Consider the following 21879-nt stretch of genomic DNA (forward strand, 5'->3'; position numbering starts at 1 on the left):
CTACTCTGTGTAGGCCTTTTTCATTTGCGTAAATATTCAGAGGATATGCATATTGGTGTCAGGTGGTGAATTTCAGTACAATATACAAAAACACACACAAGTACAAAGGCAAAAAGCAGATTTACTGATTTTAGGAGATATACAGAAATTACAAAACAGGATTTCCCACAACCACCAGTCTATGTTAAGTCAAGACATTATTAGATTGTATCAAAACGCATACATGTACACGAGATAGAGAGAGCGGGAGATGAGCCACAGCTGATTCAGTCACTGTGGCTCTCTTCAGCTGCTCCTGACTGACTTGACCATGTGTTTGTTTCCCTTTGGGAATCCCCAATCCTGCCTGTGACCACACAATGGGTCCAGGGTCCAGTCAACTGGCTCTACATGTCTTGAAGTGAGGAGGAAAGTCAGGGAGGAAGATTGTGGTTTTAACCCTAGAGAGTGAGTGAAGAGGGACAGCTGGCAAGGAAAATGACATGTATGCTTAAATTTGCACATTCAATTTCATGTCATCAAAAAATCTATGAGCTGGATGAGGGGGGGTTAAGCGTTACAGCGTGATTGAAATTTAAAGGAAATGTTCCCGCGTTAGCGGAGACTGCATTCACCTTCAACGCTGCATATGTCAGCTCATAAGGAAATTACCTTTACATTTCTTATGCTTCAGTGAAACAGATTGAATGGAGACCTACATGACACTGAGTGGGGAGCGTGATATCTTTGTTTTCCTGTATCTGCCGGTCAACTGTAGATTACACACTTTTTAAGTATTGCAACTCCCCAGGAACAGTCTAGACATTTGGAGGTGTTCAGCTAAGTCCTGTTCTTTAAGGCTGCTTGTAGCTCAGCGGGTAGCTCACTGCAGGATTACAGGAGCTGGTGTAAGGTTGGGGCAAACTGAAGCCCTGTTTATACCTGGTGCTAACGTGTGTCCTGATGTAGTCCACATTCTGATTGGGCCCACATTTTTAGACGGGTGTAGACGATCAAAAGAACTGATGGTGATCCTCCTCCGGAGGTAGTTGGGGAGGAATTGATTTGTTGGATTAATGGCCTGATTCAATCACATCCACTTTAGGCGACATCCACATAGCTGAATTTTGACGGTGTCGGAGGTGGAACTGAGTTAAATCCACAAGCAACTCCCAGCATTATACCTAAAGTGGACATTGGCTACGGAGTCGCATTAAGAGATATCCCATGCAGCCTTGTTCACAAATTCTAACACTGGACTGTGAGATGTAATCTACACCTTGATTATGCTGATAGAAATCCTCAATCTTTTGTTTGATGATTTTCAATTTGAGCGTCATTATTTCTACGATACATTTGGAAAATATTCAGACCCCTTGACTTTTTCCACATTTTGTTACAGCCTTATTCTAAAATTGTTCTCATCAATCTACACAGAATACCCTATAATGACAAAGCAAAAACAGGTTTTTAGAAATGTTAGCAAATTTATTAAAACAAACAAACTGATCACATTTACATAAGTATTCAGACCCTTTACTCAGTACTTTGTTGAAGGACTGAGTCTTCTTGGGTATCACGCTACAAGCTTGGCACACCTGTATTTGGGGAGTTTCTCCCATTCTTCTCTGCAGATCCTCTCAAGCTCTGTCAGGTTGGATGGGGAGTGTCGCTGCACAGCTGTTTTCAGGTCTCTCCAGAGATGTTCAAATCGGGTTCAAGTCCGGGCTCCGGCTGGGCCACTCAAGGACATTCAGAGACTTGTCCCGAAGCCACTCCTGCGTTGTCTTGGCTGTGTGCTTAGGGTCGTTGTCCTGTTGGAAGGTGAACTTCGCCCCAGTCTGAGGTCCTGAGCGCTCTGGAGCAGGTTTCCATCAAGGATCTCTCTGTACTTTGTTCCGTTCATCTTTCCCTCGATCCTGAATAGTCTCCCAGTCCTTGCCGCTGAAAAACATCCCCACAGCATGATGCTGCTACCATCATGCTTCACTGTAGGGATGGTGCCAAGTTTCCTCCAGACGTGATGCTTGGCATTCAGGCCAAAGAGTTCAATCTTAGTTTCATCAGACCAGAGAATCTTGTTTTCTCATGGTCTGAGAGTCCTTTAGGTGCCTTTTGGCAAACTACAAGCGGGCTGTCGTGCCTTTTACTGAGGAGTGGCTTCCGTCTGGCCACTCTACCATAAAGGCCTGATTGGTGGAGTGCTGCAGGGATAGTTGTCCTTCTGGAAGATTCTCCCATCTCCACAGTGGAACTCTGGAGCTCTGTCAGAGTGACCATCGGGTTCTTGGTCACTTCCCTGACCAAGGCCCTTCAACCCCAATTGCTCAGTTTGGCCGGGCGGACAGCTCTAGGAAGAGTCTTGGCGGTTCCAAACTTCTTCCATTTAAGAATGATGGAGGCCACTGTGTTCTTGGGGCCCTTCAATGCTGCAGACATTTGTTGGTACCCTTCCCCAGATCTGTGCCTCAACATAATCCTGTGTTGGAGCTATATGGACAATTCCTTTGACCTCATGGTTTGGTTTTTGCGCTGAAATGCACTGTCAACTGTGGGACCTTATATAGACAGGTGTGTGCCTTTCCAAATCATGTTCAAACAATTGAATTTACCGCAGATGGACTCCAATCAAGTTGTAGAAACATCTCAAGGATGATCAATGGAAACAGGATGCAGCTGAGCTCAATTCCGAGTCTCATAGCAAAGGGTCTGAATAATTATGTAAGTAAGGTGTGTATATAAACTCAGCAAAAAAGAAACGTCCCTTTTTCAGGACCCTGTCTTTCAAAGATAATTCGTAAAATTCCAAATAACTTCACAGATCTTCATTGTAAAGGGTTTAAACACTGATTCCCATGCTTGTTCAATTAACCATAAACAATTAATGAACATGCACCGGTGGAACGGTCGTTAAGACACTAACAGCTTACAAACAGTAGTCAATTAAGGTCACAGTTATGAAAACTTAGGACACTAAAGAGGCCTTTCTACTGACTCTGAAAAACACCAAAAGAAAGATGCCCAGGGTCCCTGCTCATCTGCGTGAACGTGCCTTAGGCATGCTGCAAGGAGGCATGAGGACTATAGATGTGGCCAGGGCAATAAATTGCAATGTCCGTACTGTGAGACGCCTAAGACAGCGCTACAGGGAGACAGGATGGACAGCTGATCGTCCTCGCAGTGGCAGACCACGTGTAACAACACCTGCACAGGATCGGTACATCCGAACATCACACCTGCGAAACAGGTTCAGGATGGCAACAACAACTATCCGAGTTACACCAGGAACATACAATCCCTCCAACAGTGCTCAGACTGTCCGCAATAGGTTGAGAGAGGCTGGACTGAGGGCTTGTAGGCCTGTTGTAAGGCAGGTCCTCACCAGACATCACCGGCAACAACGTCACCTATGGGCACAAACCCACCGTCGCTGGACCAGACAGGACTGGCAAAAAGTGCTCTTAATAATAATAATAATAATATGCCATTTAGCAGACGCTTTTATCCAAAGCGACTTACAGTCATGCGTGCATAAAAAAATGTTTTGTGTATGGGTGGTCCCGGGGATCGAACCCACTACCTTGGCGTTACAAGCGCCGTGCTCTACCAGCTGAGCTACAGAGGACTCTTCACTGACGAGTCGCGGTTTTGTCTCACGGGGGGTGATTGTCGGATTTGCGTTTATCGTCGAAGGAATGAGCGTTACTCTGAGGCCTGTACTCTGGAGCGGGATCGATTTGGAGGTGGAGGGTCCGTCATGGTCTGGGGCGGTGTGTCACAGCATAATTGAACTGAGCTTGTTGTCATTGCAGGCAATCTCAACACTGTGCGTTACAGGGAAGACATCCTCCTCCCTCATGTGGTACCCTTCCTGCAGGTTCATCCTGACATGACCCTCCAGCATGATAATGCCACCAGCCATACTGCTCGTTCTGTGCGTGATTTCCTGCAAGACAGGAATGTCAGTGTTCTGCCATGGCCAGCAAAAAGCCAGGATCTCAATCCCATAGAAATGTCTGGGAACTTGCAGGTGCCTTGGTGGAAGAGTGGGGTAACATCTCACAGCAAGAACTGGCAAATCTGGTGCAGTCCATGAGGAGGAGATGCACTGCAGTACTTAATGCAGCTGGTGGCCACACCAGATACTGACTTACTTTTGATTTTGACCCCGCCTTTGTTCAGGGACACATTATTCAATTTCTGTTAGTCACATGTCTGTGGAACTTGTTCAGTTTGTCTCAGTTGTTTAATCTTATGTTCATACAAATATTTATTTATAAGTTTGCTGAAAATAAATGCAGTTGACAGTGAGAGGACATTTCTTTTTTTGCTGAGTTTATATAAATATATTTTTAATATACATTTGCTAAATTATCAAAAAAACTGTTTTCGCTTTGTCATTATGGGGTATTGTGTGTAGATTGATGAGGATTTGTAAACATGTTAATACATTTTAGAATAAGGCTGTAACGTAACAAAATGTGGAAAAAGTCACGGGGTCTGAATACTTTCCGAATGCACTATAGCCTATAGTTTCTTGTTCTGAACTTCTAATGCAAGTGGGACGGGTGTGGATTCGTGGCAATGATTAAGAGCAGCTGCTCACCGATTTGACAGCTCCAACGCAGTTCCACCTCCGACACCGCCAAAACATCAGCTATGTGGGTGTCGGCTATCGCCGGTTAACGCTTGATCTGATTTAATTTAGGCCTAACGCTCAATGGGCAAAGCTTAGAACGTCAGTGGTTGGACTTACAGGTGAGAGAAAAATAAATAGAAATACGCCCTTAGGGAGGTAGGTTGGCGGTGGATGGAGGGCGTTAAATGCGGTTTGCGACAAATTATGTATATAAACCCTAGATTGCTGATGCTATTTATTGGGCGATGAGAGGCTTTGAAGCCACCGGTCGGCCATATTGGCACTCAGAAGAAGCAACCTTCAATAGGAATTAATGGAATTCTACAGTATTTCAATTGCATGTTTTCAAGGATTTTGTTGTAGTGGGGGCATAAGTACTTAATTTATTTTTATGTTTAGCTCACATAATATAATTTGAAAGTATGCATTAAGGTGTCTGTAATAGAATAAAACAAATGTAGACATGAAGAAAAATCCATTTGTAATTCTAAAGCTTTCAAAATATTCGTTATAACGGTGGGGGAGTGCCAAGATGGAGGCGCTGTGGCTTCAAACAGTGCCCCCTCAGTCATCTAGTGTGTGTGTGTGTATATATATATATATATATATATATATATATATAGTGTGTGTGTATCATTGGTTGCGACCCGCAAGGTTGCCAGTTCAAACCCCAGTTGAGATTTGTTTTTTAACCTTAACCAACATTTTTAACATCACATTTCTAATCTACAAACTTTCTGACTGAACAGCTTTAAATATGTGACGAGACTTGAGCTAGTGCCAGAAGGTCACAGGTTCTAATCCTCCCCATCCCCTTTCTCAAAAAAGGTATAATTCAGCGTATTAATGCTAATTTCTATTCTATGTTAAGACAAATATTGCCTTGAGTCAAGAGGGACGATTTAAATGGTTTGATAATCCAGATCTGTTTACACTTCTAAGATATCTAGCTACGTGTCCCCGACTACCTCCTGAGGTGGTCAGGTAGAGCTGATCACAATCACTTCTCTTGAAAAATGTGGACACTATCAGAATGTGGACAAGATCAGGACACAGGACGCAAGTTAGCACCAGGTATAAACGGGGCTTGAGACACCAGTATTATTTTTCAAGACCGCATCAACACAACAAAGCACAGCCTTCTGCAAATGCACTGTAATAGCATAGCACATGCAATCTTTATTGCATTAATATTTTATTTTTTTTACATAGTATTGTTTTTATTCATTTTTTGTCTTTGCATTTCAAGATCACTGATCAACATACTAAAAACCCTGCAAAATCCTGTGTCCTGTCAACATGTATGTAATACAAATGTAATAGATATCTATAATGGTCAGAGACCCTGTGTGCTCGTCTACTCTGCAGATGTACTCACTCAAACTAAGGTCACATGCTTGTGGACATGGACGCCTGCTCAAACAAATCAAATGGTATTCAGCATGATGGACAGGCCCAGAGGTGGAGTAGGTCTGCAATTCATTATAAATATATAAATGTTCCTTCTTCCGATACTTAAATAAAAATAATTATGTCGCTGACGTCTCCATCCGACAGTCTCTCAACCAATGGCAGTGTAAAGGACCCATCAGCAGCCCTTCAGCGTTGCAGCACTGGAAGAGAAGACAGAGAGAGAAATGAACACATCAGGGACCTTTTCATCCATGTTCTTTCTGTATTTGGCCTGAACAAAGCAGATTCAAAAGGTTTTAGTGCATGCCATTAAAAAAGCTTTTTTATCAAAAAACTGAGACATTGAAAATGCAGACGCTATGGTACATGACAGGAAGTGCACTCCTACAAATACTAAAATGTTCACTGAATAAGGGCTGTAGGTCAGTTGCCAACAACATAAGGTTTTTGAGGGGACTCCAGTGATCTTGAGTGAAATCAGGAATTAACCTCCTACTCCTAACGGTACATTGTTCATGTTGCAATGGCACCATTTCTGGGCTCAAGGACACCCCTAAGGCATTTTGGGAGAGGTCCTGTGTGTCTCAATGAGGGATCTATACCTGAGTTCTGCTGCACGGATGCCTCAGCCTAACAAGTATCTGATTGACAGTGGCAAACCAAGATATACATCACAAATGAGTCATCGTAATCTGTGATAACGTTTCAGCAGTGTGCTGGTCTGCCATGCATTCACTCTACAGATTATTCAAATGTCCTTGATATTCAACCTTGGTAACCTTGAAATGCTGCTGCTGTGTGGATCGGCTCCTTTATTTACGTAATGTTATGTGGATGCTGCTCCCGAACATGGATATATACACTGAGTGTACAAAACATTGCTCTTTCCATGTCAGACTGACCAGGTGAAAGCAATTATCTCTTATTGATGTCACCTGTTTAATCCACTCAATCAGTGTAGATAAAGGGGAGGAGACAGGTTAAAGATTGATTATTTTTTTTTAAAGGCTTGAGACATGGATTGTGTATGTATGTGTGCCATTCAGAGGGTGAATAGGCAAGACAAAATATTGAAGTGCCTTTGAATGTGGTATGATGGTAGGTGCCAGGCGCACTGGTTTGAGTGTGTCAAGAACTGCCAACGGTTCTGGGTTTTTCACGCTCAACAGTTTCCCGTGTATATCAAGAATGGTCCACCACCCAAAGGACATCCAGCCAACTTGACAACTCTGGGAAGCATTGGAGTCAACATGGGCCAACATCCCTGTGGAATGCTTTCAACACCTTGTAGAGTCCATGCCCCGATGAATTGAGGCTGTTCTGAGGGCAAAAGGGGGTACAACTCAATACTAGGAAGGTTTTCCTAATGTTTTGTACACTCAGTGTACGTAGCCTTTTTCATTTGTATTTCAAACAAAAACTCAGTACTATTTCATTTACAACCAAACAATTAGAGGATGGAACCATCAAACTCCCCCTAAATGTTAAATGCCATGATGCCAGTCAAAGATGCATTGCTTTGGATCCACTGACTGACATCCATCTAACAATGGCTTCTTTTAGCCTATGATGTCAATGACCTATGTCTGTTTGCAGGTAAGAAAATCTGTTCAATAAAAGGAATGATTTTACTCCCAAAAAATGCTCCACATTCAGCCCTTTCCTCTCATTATTGTTAATGTACCAATAGCCTCAAGTGGTAGACGGGCTTGACTGGCAAATATTTTTCTACAGGTCTGCTATTTCATAAAAGCCCCACACACATTTGCAGTTAATGGCAGCTATTATAAAGACCACAAGCCACAATTAAAAGGCATGGTCATTGTCAACTTAAAATGCCCCCATTTTAGTACAAAGGGGACAATAGAAATATCTCATTCCAAATGACCAATGTTTTTATTCCAGCTTGTTTCAAAGTGAAACTGAAGGCTTATAAATGGCATTGGATTTGTAGGTGTTAATGGAAGTTGGAGCACTAAAATGAAGACAACTAGGTAAGATTCTTGAAGTTGACATTTTATTTATAATACTTTTTAAAAACATCAGAAAACATTTACACAAGTACTCTTCAACTGTTACTTTTTCAACAGTTTTGTCCCCTATACAGCATTCTCTGATCTGCAAACGGATGATAAGTCCAAAATAGAAGTCAGAAAGAAACAGCCAACCGTCATAATAATACACTTTCTCTCTGCTTGTAACAATGGTCATGTCAGTGTGCTCTACCAAGCAATAAGCCTTAGATCTCTACCTGTTCGGGCCAAAAGGGAAAAGGTGAGGCGATGTTGGTCTTACTGTATGTCCCTTAATATTTAGTCAGAGTGGATAGGTAGGTAGGTAAATGAACAGGAACATCTTTAGGAAATGTAATTAGTCATCAGTTTGGTGATGAAATGGTCAAATCTGAAGTGAACCCATAATTACAGAACAGGAGAGGTAACCTTTCCTCACAACCCTTCAGCCAAACAAAAGAAACCCTTTTTCCATTATTTATCATAAAAATCCATTGAAAATAATTTGATACAGTTTGTACTGTACATAATATATAAAATCAAGATTCGCAGTCGTATGAGATCAGCCAAGCAGTGAAGTGATGGAAGATAATGTTCAGACACACCAAATAAAGTCAAACACATTCCAACTCAAATAGGGTTGAGTAACAGCTGGACTCTGAGAAATCACTGAACTACTTAGTAAGTCAACAAGACATGGCAAACCCATAGTAAAAGTTGTACAAAATAACTGAGCAAAAATAGTCAATCCCTGTAATGTGCCATACCACACGTATATGAGAGGAGTAACTAAAATGGCTTCCCTCTGTCAATGCTAGTTGACTCAATATCATTTTCATAGTAAGCCATCGTTGCATCAACTAACATTTTTGTTTAAAATGTCCCGATGCAGACAATTAAAATCAGTGAATTTAAAACAATTGGCCAATTGGGCATCATTCTATGTATAACAGCATGCAAAATCAAGGAGCTAGATAGGAAGACCAGAGAGTACTAAAACATTCTTGGTTAACTCAGAGGAGCATTAGGTATAGAGACTACAGACAGGACATAGTCAGATGAGGAGCGATAAAGGGGCAGGGGCAGGGGGAGAGGTGAGGAGGCCTATAAGAGGCCCAAGGGGACCAAATGATGTAGCACTGGGGAGGTATGAGGGGGGGTGGAGGTGAGCGGGCACGCTCTCAGTACTGTATCTACTGCCCTGCGGCCATCTCTGCTTTCAGAGGGGGATTAGAAGCAGCGCACCATCCTCCTCTCACCGGCACTTGAGGTGACTTTGGCTTACAGGCACATCCTCACAACCCCGGCTCAACTGTCTGGAAAGCCCTGGCTGGCAGTGTGCCACACGGTGATCAAGAGCTTACCGGCCTGCCAGCTCGCTCCCACAGCCAGTCAGCTCTGTCTGAGATACCGCAGGTACCTAAGCCCCTATGCCTGCTCGGTCTTTCCATCCACCAGGGTCCACTTCCTCGTCACATCACAGCTACAGTACATGTCTTCCACCAGCACAGATACATAATGTTTACTGCTGCTCAGATCCTGCAACTTTCCGTTCACAGTATCTGAAACTGAACCGTTTGTTGCATAGACTGAAAGAAATACACTTTTTGTCTCTTAAGATTGACAGTTGGCAGCAAATCAAGCAAACCTATGAACCCGTGGTGTTAGAAGATGACATAAGCTTCTTTGCACATAGAGTGAAACTTAAAGGCCTCAATTTAAGATAAGGAGAATATTCCAATCACCAACCATTCTGTAAAAAAATCTAAAATGACCAGATTTCCACCAGGTTGGATAAATAAGTGAAATTTGATAAGGAGGATAAAATAAAAATACACTGCCATCTTTATATATGCAGCAATGTGTATAAGACCAACCCAGTCGGTCCCTTTTTGTGTCCTGGTTGTCTTGCCTGAAATATTTAGTTTCTTTCTCCCTGGAAGGTGAGGGTCATGGCAGGTGACTAGCAGGGGAGGGGAGGGGGGGGCATGTTTGCCTACCTTTCCTTTTCCCCAAAGCACACCACCTCACGTCTCGAATTGCGTAAGCAAGGCGCGAACCTCGGGAGTGAGCTGCTTGGCAGCCTTGGCTGCCTCTGTGATGGCTTTACGGTACAAGCCCTTTCTCTTCTTGTCGAAGCGTGACTGAAAGCTTTCTAGAAAGGGGGCGACCTGTGCAAGTGCCAGGAAGGAGGTGGTGGGTGAACCGAACCAGGCGACACGGGCCTCCTGCCTGACTAAGAGCCCATTATCTTTGCGGCTGACCTGGATGCCTAAGACGCGGGCTGGCCACCAAGGGAAACCATATATTTTGGCCCAAACGATGTCCCCTACGCAAATGCTCCTGCCGTCCAGAGAGACACACTTAGACACATTTTTGGAAAACACTTTCTGAGATTTATGGGGCTTTTTCTCTTCCGTAGGTGCAGGCGAGGGGTCAGTGACTGCTGAGGACGTGCCAGGGGCGGGGGGCGAGTGCAAATCACCGGGAGGGGGAAAGTCAAAGGTCTCGGTAGAGCTACACTCTGAGTTTGAGGACTTTAAGTCGTCTGCACTATCAACGCTGCACATGGAGGTATTAGCGGAGTCAGGCTGGCTGGGGTTAAGGGTCATGTACACCACAAGGTTGCCAGCCTTGCTGCCGCGCGTCTCCCGCCTCCCCTCCTGCCCCCCCTGCTCCTCTGGCTCCGCCTTGGGGTCGCTGTGCTCCTTGGCTGTGGGGGGTTCCACTTGGGGCTGGGATTGGGGCTGAGGACTGAGCTCAGGTTCTGGCCCTTTATCTGGGCCCTGGTTTTCAGCAGCAGTGGCCTCGCCTGTGGAGCAGGAGGAGGAGGAGGAGCGTGTGGAGGTACAGCGGGGCGCGCATGGCTTTGGAGGGGACAAACGGCCATTTCCCGGCACATTCTCGAGGCAAAGCTGCTTACATGTAAAAGAGTCATTCTCTTCATTACGGTACCTTTGGGGCTTGATGCGCATCCTGGGTGGGAGAGGGGTGGCGTTGCTTGGTCCCACCCCGCTGATCTGCTGCAGCCGCCGGGTGAAGTGGACCTTCTGGTGGGCGTGGGCCTCCTGCAGGGCAGCGGCCCTCGTCATGGTTTTGGCGTTGCCACTGCTGCCAGTGACCACTGTAGTCTCTCGCTGCCTCTTCTGCGCCTTGGCCAGTTTCAGCACCTCCCGTGCCTTGGAGTGATCAACATTTTTGCTCTGCAGCACTTTCTTGGCATTGAGCTGGACTCTGGAGCTGCTGTTGGCCGGTGGTGATGTTGTGGTGGAGGTTGCCCTCAGAACCCTGTTCCCTCCAGCTCCGCCCTTCACCTGGCCCAGAGAAGAGGAAGAGGAGACTTGTATCCCTGAGGCCTGCCGTTTGGATGCCTCAGCAGCACGGCGCTTCTCCTCAGAGCGAGGGTCATTACGTGGCCGCTTGCCGACAGTAGCTGCACTGTCGTTGCGTCTCCGCTTGGCGTCCTCGCCCCTAGAGTCCGACCCAGGGCCTCTGCGTGGCTCCCTCTTGTCCACGGTCGTGACAGCCCCCTTGCACTTGTCACAGAGCACCTGGCGGGGCCGCAACTTGATGGCGTTCATGATAGAGGTGGGCTCCTCGCGGTACAGCCTGCGCTTGGGCCGCTTGATCTTGCGGGGGGGCGGCTGAGGTAACGACTGGTTGTAGGTGTCCCTGATGAACAATGGCGGAGGGTAAGGGGCTCCCTCCTGAAACAGCGGCGGAGGTTTTGAAGTCCATGGGTTAGGCTCAGGCTGGGGGTCAGGGTTTGGTTCGGGGATTGCGACGACTTGGCTGTCAGGGTTTTCCTGGACTGGCTTTTCCACCTTCTCTGGTTGGAATGGTTCTGTCTTAAGCTGCATAGATTCAGGTTTATCCTTGTATTCTCTCTTTGGGAACACAGTGATTGGAATTCCATAGGGTCCAAACCTGAGAAGAGAAAAATTAGAGGATTTAGAAACTGTCAAAACTAAACTCTAAACTTGTTTTTTGTTTGTCTTATATTCCTCAAAGATTTCATGCTAATTCAAGATGTTTCTCATTTAGGCCTATATAGGTACATTTAGGACATTAATTTAAAGCAATTCGATCCTGAACATTCAAAGAAGAAAGATTAAATTAAGTGTTGCAAAAGATCAAAGGAGCTCCCACAGCCTAAAACACAAAATCACCATAGGTAACTAGAGTGCACAAGGCCCTAAAAACAAAGGGAAAAAAACAAGCCTTGTTTACAATATTAATGCTCAACTTCCCTACAGCTTTATTCATTAAAAGAGAAAGTGAGACAAATAATGTTTTAATAAGGCAGCTACAAGTGAAAGTGGCAGCAGAAACTCCATGACTGTGTTAATCAAACCCTACGATTTGGGATCAGAACTGACTCTTGGGTTGAAACTGACACACATTTCAACATCTCTTGGGCTGCGTTGACACAGGAAGCACAATTCTGATATTTTTTTACACTAATTGGTCTTTTGACCAATCACAGATCTTTTCACATCAGATCTTTTTCAGACCTGATCTGAATCGGTCAAAAGACCAATTAATGGGAAAAAAAATCTGAATTGCGCTGCCTGTCTAACAACAGCCTTGTTTTCTCTATTTGACTGAGTGTTCTTCAAAATGAAATTCCAGAAGGAGGTGTAGAGATGTGGGCCATGCAAAGCAAAGCAAAGCAAACCAGACATAGCCTATATGATCACTCACTTCCAATGAAGCAGGCCTAGCCTAAATTCAACGCTACCATGAACCAAAAATGAACAAATCTGAATAAGCCTATAAAAGTTTCAGGGGTGGCTCAGTTGTTACCATGGCAGAATATATTTTTTAACCCCAGAAGAACCCCTATACACCATGACAACTTCAGCTCAACCAAAATCTTAAAACTGCCGACCCTACTGAACATTCTCCAGATACTATAGGTCAAGAGGTTCAACTACCATTACATAGGCCTAGTTTAGCTCGTTTCTAGGCTGAGATATCATATGCAGTACACTATGTTTCCTACCAAAGCACCTCCTAAAATAATCCCTATGTCACAGAGAGATGACAGAGCTATACAGAGATCAGAGCTATACAGAGATAGATGGCCTTGGGTAAATGTGTCCCTATGCTGCATTAGTGAGTGCATCAAGCGCAAATACAGGACAAGATTTATCATATGCTAACTCTATTGGACCGAACCACCAACAAAACAATGGATCAATAGCTAGGTTTCCATCCAACTGGCGACAGAAGAAAATATGCGCATTTACCCACCAGTGGTGTTTCAGCCAACAATCAGTGCGTGATGACGTAGTGCACACAAAATGCACCGAATAAAAATCTAAAGTTCAATGTGTTTCCTTCGTATTTTCAACTCTAATTATAGTTTTGTCACAAACTGTTGCGTTAAATATGTGCCTACTCTGGTCTTGGCACCTGCGCTCGAGCCAATAGCTGGCAGATACAGTGTGGATAGGATGTGTGGGTAGGTTAGTCTACATGATGAGATTATTATGGATAAGAGAATATTTGTATTTGTCAAACAGCAGTCAAGCAAGTGCAATGTTAATAAAGACGGTTTGGGAAACGGCTCTGAAATGTAAAGATGCTCTTATGAAGGTTCTAACGATGAACTTAGCCTTGATGCTTTTGGCGTCTGGGCCCTGTACTGTACTGAACTCTACTGTGATGTCCAAACTTGTGAAACATATACGTCTATGATTGTTTCAGATTTGGTCTAGTCCGGAACAACCAAATTAGGTCTTGTTTGGGGGCGGAGCTCATTACAATAATAACCAGTGTGTAGAAAAATACCCAAATATGCAAAAGAAAGATATTGCATATTTCTACCTTTGTGTACCTTAGGGCTGTCCCCAACTAAAAAAAATGTTGGTAGACAGAGTCGTCTGTTCTTTCGACCAATCGATTTGTAAAAATGTTTAAATGTGTATTTTTCCATATATAGAAACATCCTATGTGTGATAATCAAATCAACTATATGCACTGAGCTTGTCTGATGCTTTAAGCGCACTGTTTGATTAAATAATTAAGACACACAAATGACTAGAGGGAATCCAACCTTAATTGATTTGATTGTGCTCAGACTTGCTGCGCTGTGTTGTTAAAAAGAAATGACAGCGAGTGACTGTGTGACTAGCACCCGGTGTCTCGCTCTCCTCCCTGCTGCAGCGACCAATACAGAACTTCAAGTGTTTATCGCGCTGTCTGTGTTGCTGAAGCTGCAACATAATTACAGCCATTTCTGACTGAAAAGTTCTGTTAACGAAATACCTCATTATGTTAAGGAAACACATTCTATATTCCCTCAACCCTTGACTTGCTCTCTTTATGCCACACATGTATGCATCGCATGCACGTGACCAATGGGGCCTGACCTATAGCATATCATAATCACATCAATAAATGGGTTATAACTAACTCTGAACACGTGACAGCAAAATGGATGCAGAGGGCGTGACATACAGTGCATTCAGAAAGTATTCAGACCCCTTGACTTTTTCTACATTGTTACGTTACAGCCTTATTCTAAAATGGATTAAATTCTTTTTTTCCCCTCATCAATCTACACACAATACCCCATAATGACAAAGCAAAAACATAAGTATTCAGACCCTTTACTCAGTACTTTGCTGAAGCACCTTTGGCAGTGATTACAGCCTCGAGTCTTCTTGGGTATGACGCTACAAGCTTGGCACACCTGTATTTGTGGAGTTTCTCCCATTCTTCTCTGCAGATCCTCTCAAGCGCTGTCAGGTGGATGGGGAGCGTCGCTACACAGCTATTTTCAGGTCTATCCAGAGATGATCGATCGGGTTCAAGTCTGGGCACTGGCTGGGCCACTCAAGGACATTCAGAGACTTGCCCCGAAGCCACTCCTGCGTTGTCTTGGCTGTGTGCTTAGGGTCGTTGTCCTGTTGGAAGGTGAACCTTCGCCCCAGTCTGAGGTCCTGAGCAGGTTTTCATCAAGGATCTATCTGTACTTTGCTCCGTTCATCTTTCCCTCGATCCTGACTAGTCTCCCAGTCAGTTTGGTCGGGCGGCCAGCTCTAGGAAGAGTCTTGGTCTTTCCAAACTTCTTCCATTTAAGAATGATGGAGACCACTGTGTTCTTGGGGACTTTCAATGCTGCAGACATTTTTTGGTACCCTTCCCCAGATCTGTGCCTCGACACAATCCTGTCACGGAGCTCTACGGACAATTCCTTCGACCTCATGGCTTGGTTTTTGCTCTGACATCCACTGTCAACTGTGGGACCTTATATAGACAGGTGTGTGCCTTTCCAAATCACGTCCAATCAATTGAATTTACCACAGGTGGACTCCAATCAAGTTGTAGAAACATCAAGGATGATCAATGGAAACAGGATGCACCTGAGCTCAATTTTTGGAGGGCATAATATTAAACACGAGGTTTGGGATGCTTGTACTCAATTACTGCAATTAGGCCTACATTCAAACGTTCAATCTATTTAAATGGGAGGGGATGTGTGCGGTTCAAAATTAATTGTTTCCCTAGCAGTTACATAAGGGCAATTGCACGGTAACGGATTTACGCTTTGATTCCGTTTTTTCCACTTTAAAATGTATGCCAAACAAAAACCATTGATTTAAAAGTTTAATAAACCATAACTCTATGCACAAGGACTACTTTTAACAATTTCCACTGAAAATGTTACAAAAACTAATTTAGTGGATAGATGCAGATGCAAACTTTGGTAACGGAATTTCGGTAAAATCTCTCTCAGGATTTTATGCAACCACATTTCCCAAAAACGATCTGCTCCGAATTAAGATTCAAAGATGTCTGTAAGTGAAGTGGATTTACATCCGGACCCGGTAACGGAATTACATCATGGGTCCCTGATCTGTAATACCCAGAAATGCATAACTATGGATATGAATGTCATTCTCAGGGGTTGCGCTAAAAAAGATATGCCTATTTCTTATGCGTCATCTTGCTGCATTTTGTAAACGCTGATCTAAAATGCTTCATATTGTAAGTTCTGCTTGGCATCAGACTAATTTTGTGCTTCAGTTGCACTTCTACACTCAGATGAGAATTCACAAAATGGGCATTCTATCAACAGACAGTGCTGACTAATGTGTAGCTACTTTTCTCTGGTACTTTTCTCGGTGTAGCCTACTTTTCTCCAGTAAAATGTCAGATTAACTTCAAGCATAACATTAGGAAATGTAGCTGGCTACATTCTTTCTATGATAAACATTAGAAATGGCCATGCATCGTTTTTTATTGTACGCTCATTTACTTGTGTGGCTGCTAGCCAAATAGCTTTGCACTTCTTTTGTCATCTGATGAAAATTAAGCTATTTTCTGCCGAATGTGTTGCACTAATGTATTTTCTGTGAAGGAAAACTATAGTTGCACGCCCCTGAGTACTCTATTGAAGCAAAACACTTGACTGTCAATATAAAATGCAGGTGGTATGGTTTAAAACACAGATTTTGTTGATGGTCTGCCTTTTGAAAATGCAGATTTCTGAACTATTAACGCGACCCCTGATTCTCATGTTTAACAAGTTTGGACATCACAGTGCAGTAGAGAGAGCACAGTAGAATACAATACAGCAAAGCAGAGTAGGGTAGGGTTCAGTACAGTGCAATATAGTTCAGTAGAGTACAGTACAATACTCTACTGTACTACAGTAATGGACTGTACCGTATTGTGTGCTCTACTCACTGTACTGTACTATCCAAACTTGTGAAACATATGTCTATGATAGGTTCAGATTTGGTCCAGTCAGTCTGTGGACGTTACCATCAACGTAAGGGTGGACTGACCAAATAAACTACTTTTCAACATCCATGGACATCCGGTGTTGGTCGGTGCTCAGTGGGTTAGGATGCTGGTTACAGGGGGCTCATGGGTAGGTGTCAGTAAGAGCTGGGAGAGGTGACATTAACTGGAGAGTGAGAGAAAAGGGCAGAGAGCGAGGAAAAAGGGAGAGGCAGGGGTTGTCCAGAGTCAGACTGTTTTATCACTCTTGGTTTGACCACCAAATTACAAAGAGAAAGAGAACCGTTATAAGCTGAACATAACAGTATGCCAGTGGAAGGGAGGACAGTAGCATGTGATCCACCTGTTTGACTATTATGATTTTCCATTGTAGCCATTTCAGTTACAGTAATTACGTTACATTTTTTTTGGTAATTCCTTTACCAATTCCGTAATGGAATTACGAGTTTTAATCACTTAATTCATTAACAAAATTGATATCGGTAAAATACTAAATTGGTAGGTTTACCATTACTGGTTACTTCTGTGAACTTTCATTACCCGAAATTACAAAATGTCTTAAAGATGTGTGTTTTTGGTAACGGAATTACAAGGCAATATTTCATAAACTTGAAGGTAAACCATTTCTCCAAAACTAAATAAGTGTTGATATTAGTTGGCAGTGTTTTTACGTCAACATTGTGTTTTGATGTATTTCTGATACCTTTTAAGACTTTTTCTGGTAGATGTTTTCTAAGAGTATGAAAAATGTATACACTCACTAACTGTAAGTCGCTCTGGATAAGAGCGTCTGCTAAATTACTAAAACGTAAATGTAAAAAGACTCCATTTCCATCTGCCTTTACTTATGCCTAATATTTTAGATTAAACATTTTTGAAAAATGTATATTTCCCCAAAATATAGACTTCGCTTTCATTTCACATGCTCCTATGAACTTCACATGATGGTGCTCATGGGTTCTTCTTGATGGAAATGCCCATAAGCAAGTAGCCTAGAACTAATCTGGCCATGAGCCCCTCCATTGCTACTTATAAACATAATTGAAACCGCCGAAAGATGCAGATTCCTCTGTGACAGCCAAAACCAAGTGTAAAATTGCACTGGAGAGTTAAGGATTAGTGAGTGTCTCACTCTGATCACAATGAATGAAACAGCCAACAGCAAGAGAGGAACATGCCTTTTCTCACCACTGCCTTGCCTTTCCATCACAGCTTCTCACAGCAGCCTCCTTATCAACCATCACCTTTCATTAACACACAACCACCATCTTTTCCTTCCTCATCAACACCAGGTGACCGTCAGCTAGGCAAAAAGTCGGCCTGGGCCAGAAACAACAGCTAGCCCCTACCCCCTTGGCACTTCATAGATTTGAAAGAATTTGATAAATATACAATATGGTAGCAGCTCCAACTTTCCCTCTGATAGGATAGGTGGGTGGAATTTCCACCATATCGTTGCTAATACCCATCTTTCCAGATACATACACAAGTGCCTTAGTAGGGGACGGGTAGAGTCGATGTTATTTTAGGACCAGGTCGACGTCTATAGGCGAGTTAGTCTAAACCAAAGACAAAGACTCATTTCTCATCTTGAGCACACATCCAATGGGAAAAACAATGATTCCATATGACCTATGCTATGGAACAGACTCTGGCCAATCACAGGGACAAGGCCTGCACTCAGGGGACTGTTGGAAAACAAAAGCCATAAACCGATCCCTTAGACTCAACAATGACGATCTAAAAATTGAGTCTTTTGTTTGTAGAGAGGGGATGATGTTGATTATCTACAGTACTATAGAAAATGAAGCAGTAAGGTTTGAGTGGCCTCCATCTTGTCATTGCAATGAACTGGCCATTGTCTTTGGGATGACTGCTGCTCAGGATCTTATCATAGCAACTTACACTAATGTGGCTTCCAAGTTATAGCAAATTCTGCCATGTATTAATAGCGTATATGGTATAACACCAGAAGAATACCCTGAAATTATATGAAGTCCTGAAGAGCAACTCCATAATGAGCTGTAAGCAGCTTGTGAGGGAAACTAAATCACAACAAGGTGTTGATTTCCTTTTTGATAGTTTGGTAAAGTTTTGTGTGTGCTGATGTCATCTTTGCTAAACATAATGAAGATATTCAACATAGTTCCCAGGCATATCAGCAAGTTTAATTATGAACCAAAATATACACCTGCAGATGATAATGTGAGAGAAGGGAGGGATGGAGGAAAGGTGTTGATGAGACGGGAGACAAATTACAAGGAGGATATAAAATAGAATCCGAAAGGGGTTGTTGATAGTGGCATAGCCACCAACTACCCTACCAACTGCATCATTCTCTAAGTCTGACCTTACACTACAGACTGAGCCTGTGATCACCCTCTTCAGCTGACCTCTGATATACCTGGACTTCTTAAATAGAAACAAAGTTTAGTTTTGTAAACTGAAAAGACTGAAACCGAAAGCACTGCTCACATAATTGGGGATAAGAGCAGTTCCTCTGTATTTTTGTGATGAGTTGTCAAACTACGGAGCTTGACCCCTCGACCCCTGGCAAGAGTAGAAAACTGTCGGTTTAGGTCAGAAGGATGGGGCAGGGGTTTGCAAAGCACAAGGTCTGTTTCCTTTGTTGACAGCTGACAAGTCGGAATGAGGAAGCACCACATCTTTCAGGTGTGAATTGTAGTGTAATATTGTATGTGCATATTGTGCAGTGGATATCAGTAGTAAACAAAAATCAGTGGTGTGTTTCCAGAAGTAAGCTAAGGGACAGAAAAAGTGTCAGGAAGTGACATAGAAAAACAAATGTGGTAAAAAACTAAATATAAGAGACATTTCTGAGAAGGATCATAATATACCTTTTAGAGAGGTCCATCAGAACCCCTGAGAAGATCTTCTCGCCTAACCGAAAGGACACCACCAGTGCGTCGTCGATGATGTGATCCAGAGATACTCGAACTTCGGAACCAAGTATCAGGTTGTCCACTGACTCGGGCTGTACCTCCTCAGTTTCAGCAACGGACATGGGGGGACTGGGTTTCATTACTGTCTCGCTCTCGTGGAAGTTTGTTTCCAAACTCCGCTGTGGTGAGCACCAGTCCCCAAGTTCTGCTGAGGAGGGAACCTGACCCACTGCCATTACAGGAAGCTCGGGACTCGGAGAGTTCTGGGTTGTGATGCTCGAAAAGTCACAAATGTATCCAGTCTCCATGGGTGTTCCAAGGAGTGTCTCTGTCTCTAGAACTGGCAGAGTCTCGACATGGTCTATGTCCTGGGGATGTTCAAGAAAGGCATCTTCCAAAGACTCAGCCTTGTACTCGGTACTAGAAGGAGCATCATCTGCGGGTTCGGGCTCCAGTTCAGTCTCGTGAGACGGTTTGATTAAAGCTCTATAGTCACACTCGATAATAGTAGGTTGGGTTAATTCTGTGTTTTGATAGTAATCGATCATGGGCTCTGCTGGTTCTGCCAACGACAGCCCAGCCTCCGTAGCCACAGGATGCGCAGGGAACGAATGCAAAAAGATCACCGATGGCTGTGAATCGGAGATGGAGCTATTCTGATGGCAGGCGTAGGGCTCGTGCTTACTGACCTCGTTTGCAGGATCAACATTCGGCGAAAAAAACTGTTTCAAACGTTCTGCCCTCGACATGGTGTATTTCGAACCATAGCCCTCGCGAGCATGGTTCTCGGTATTTTCTACGCCGACCCTGAGACAGCCTGTATCGATGTGTTCATCCTCTGCACAAGCAGCGAGGGCTTTTCCCGCGGCTTGGTCTGGCCTGCTCACTACCTCCATTTGGACCTGGCTGCATTCCTGAACTGCATCTCCATCCTTGAGTTGGTGAACAAGGTCCATTACTGGCACGTACTCCTGCGTTGCATCGGAGTCGAGTTTGGCCCCCGGCACAGCTGGCACCGGTTCGCGCTCACCACCGTCCCCCGCTGTTGTTGTTGATGCTGCATCAGCTCCTGGCTCCGCAGCCACGGCCGCCATTTTCTTTCCGCTTTGCTTCTACGGCCAGGTCCCGTCCTCTGCCTGTGATAGCGCTAGAGCCCGCCCACTTGAAAGCCAATAACACTTGATAGGCCAGCGAACTATAAAGTTGTAGTTGAGTTGTCAATATCCACGTCATTCAAAGGAAACCCATGGAAACACTTTTGTAATTGGCTCCCTTTGTCTAACCATCACCTAACATAGCAGGCATAAAATAAACCTTTTGTGAACCTTTGCCACAAGGGGCGATATTGTATTGTCTTTCAAGCATCAACGAGGTTCAAGCAGAGATGTTACAAAATCTACAGTAGGCCTAGCTATATTGACTTTGGACCTTTTGTCTTTGGTTCTAATTCTATCTCTCCCTTCAAACATGTTGTCTGGGAAACACACAATGCATTGCATTTAACACTTATTAGTCACTTCGAATTCGTCAGGAGGTGACTCACTAGTATAAACTATGCATAACTGTGTCATTATATGTCTCATATGAGGCAAGCAAACACATTATACAATAAATGCATGTAAAGTCAATTATCTTGACCTGCTGCGTAAATTCTCCTAACCTGTTACGAAAAAGTAACTTCCAGTTGTAGCTCTATCTAAGTAGCATGTTTTTAGGGAGCCTCGGTTTGAGCAGCCTTGTCTTACTGTCCAAATGACAACAACAACAGGCACAATTAATGGCTTTGGTCCTTGGCATAGCCTTCAGCTTCACGATTGCTGACTGGTCTGGTGCAAGGCTTTATAAGGTTTAAGTCTTAGGCCACAATTGCACATTGCTATTTCATTCTCACATTATCTTTGTCTCCTTTAGAAACCAAACTTGCCGGTAGGTCTATGAATGCTACAGCTTTACAGTTTCTCAGTTTCTGAAGACAGGATCCAAAAACGAGGGGTCTGCATCCATTTACGTCTGCATAAAAGCTGTGTCTGAATGGATCAATTCTAGAAATACAATGCATTGCTATATCCCTCCTCCATATTATTCAATGGATACTTTACAGGATTTTTATAGCAGCGCCGGCAGTGTCTGAAATACACCCCTGATATAGATCTTGGGCTATAGCAGACACTCCTAG

The 21879-nt window shown here is 43.7% G+C and overlaps 1 protein-coding gene across 1 annotated transcript; it reads right to left on the reverse strand.

The window, feature by feature from the left end:
• Nucleotides 1–5519: 5519 nt before the first annotated feature.
• pwwp2a (PWWP domain containing 2A) lies at nucleotides 5520–21081 on the reverse strand. The gene is made up of 3 exons (XM_041886642.2): nucleotides 19659–21081; nucleotides 10044–11970; nucleotides 5520–6231 (listed from the first exon to the last, which is right to left on the reverse strand). The coding sequence occupies exons 1-2, from the start codon at nucleotides 20795–20797 to the stop codon at nucleotides 10071–10073; spliced, it is 3039 nt and encodes a 1012-aa protein (XP_041742576.2). The 5' UTR covers nucleotides 20798–21081; the 3' UTR covers nucleotides 5520–6231; nucleotides 10044–10070.
• Nucleotides 21082–21879: the final 798 nt, after the last annotated feature.

This window comes from Coregonus clupeaformis, chromosome 9 (assembly GCF_020615455.1).
Source record: "Coregonus clupeaformis isolate EN_2021a chromosome 9, ASM2061545v1, whole genome shotgun sequence".
NCBI lineage: Eukaryota > Metazoa > Chordata > Actinopteri > Salmoniformes > Salmonidae > Coregonus > Coregonus clupeaformis.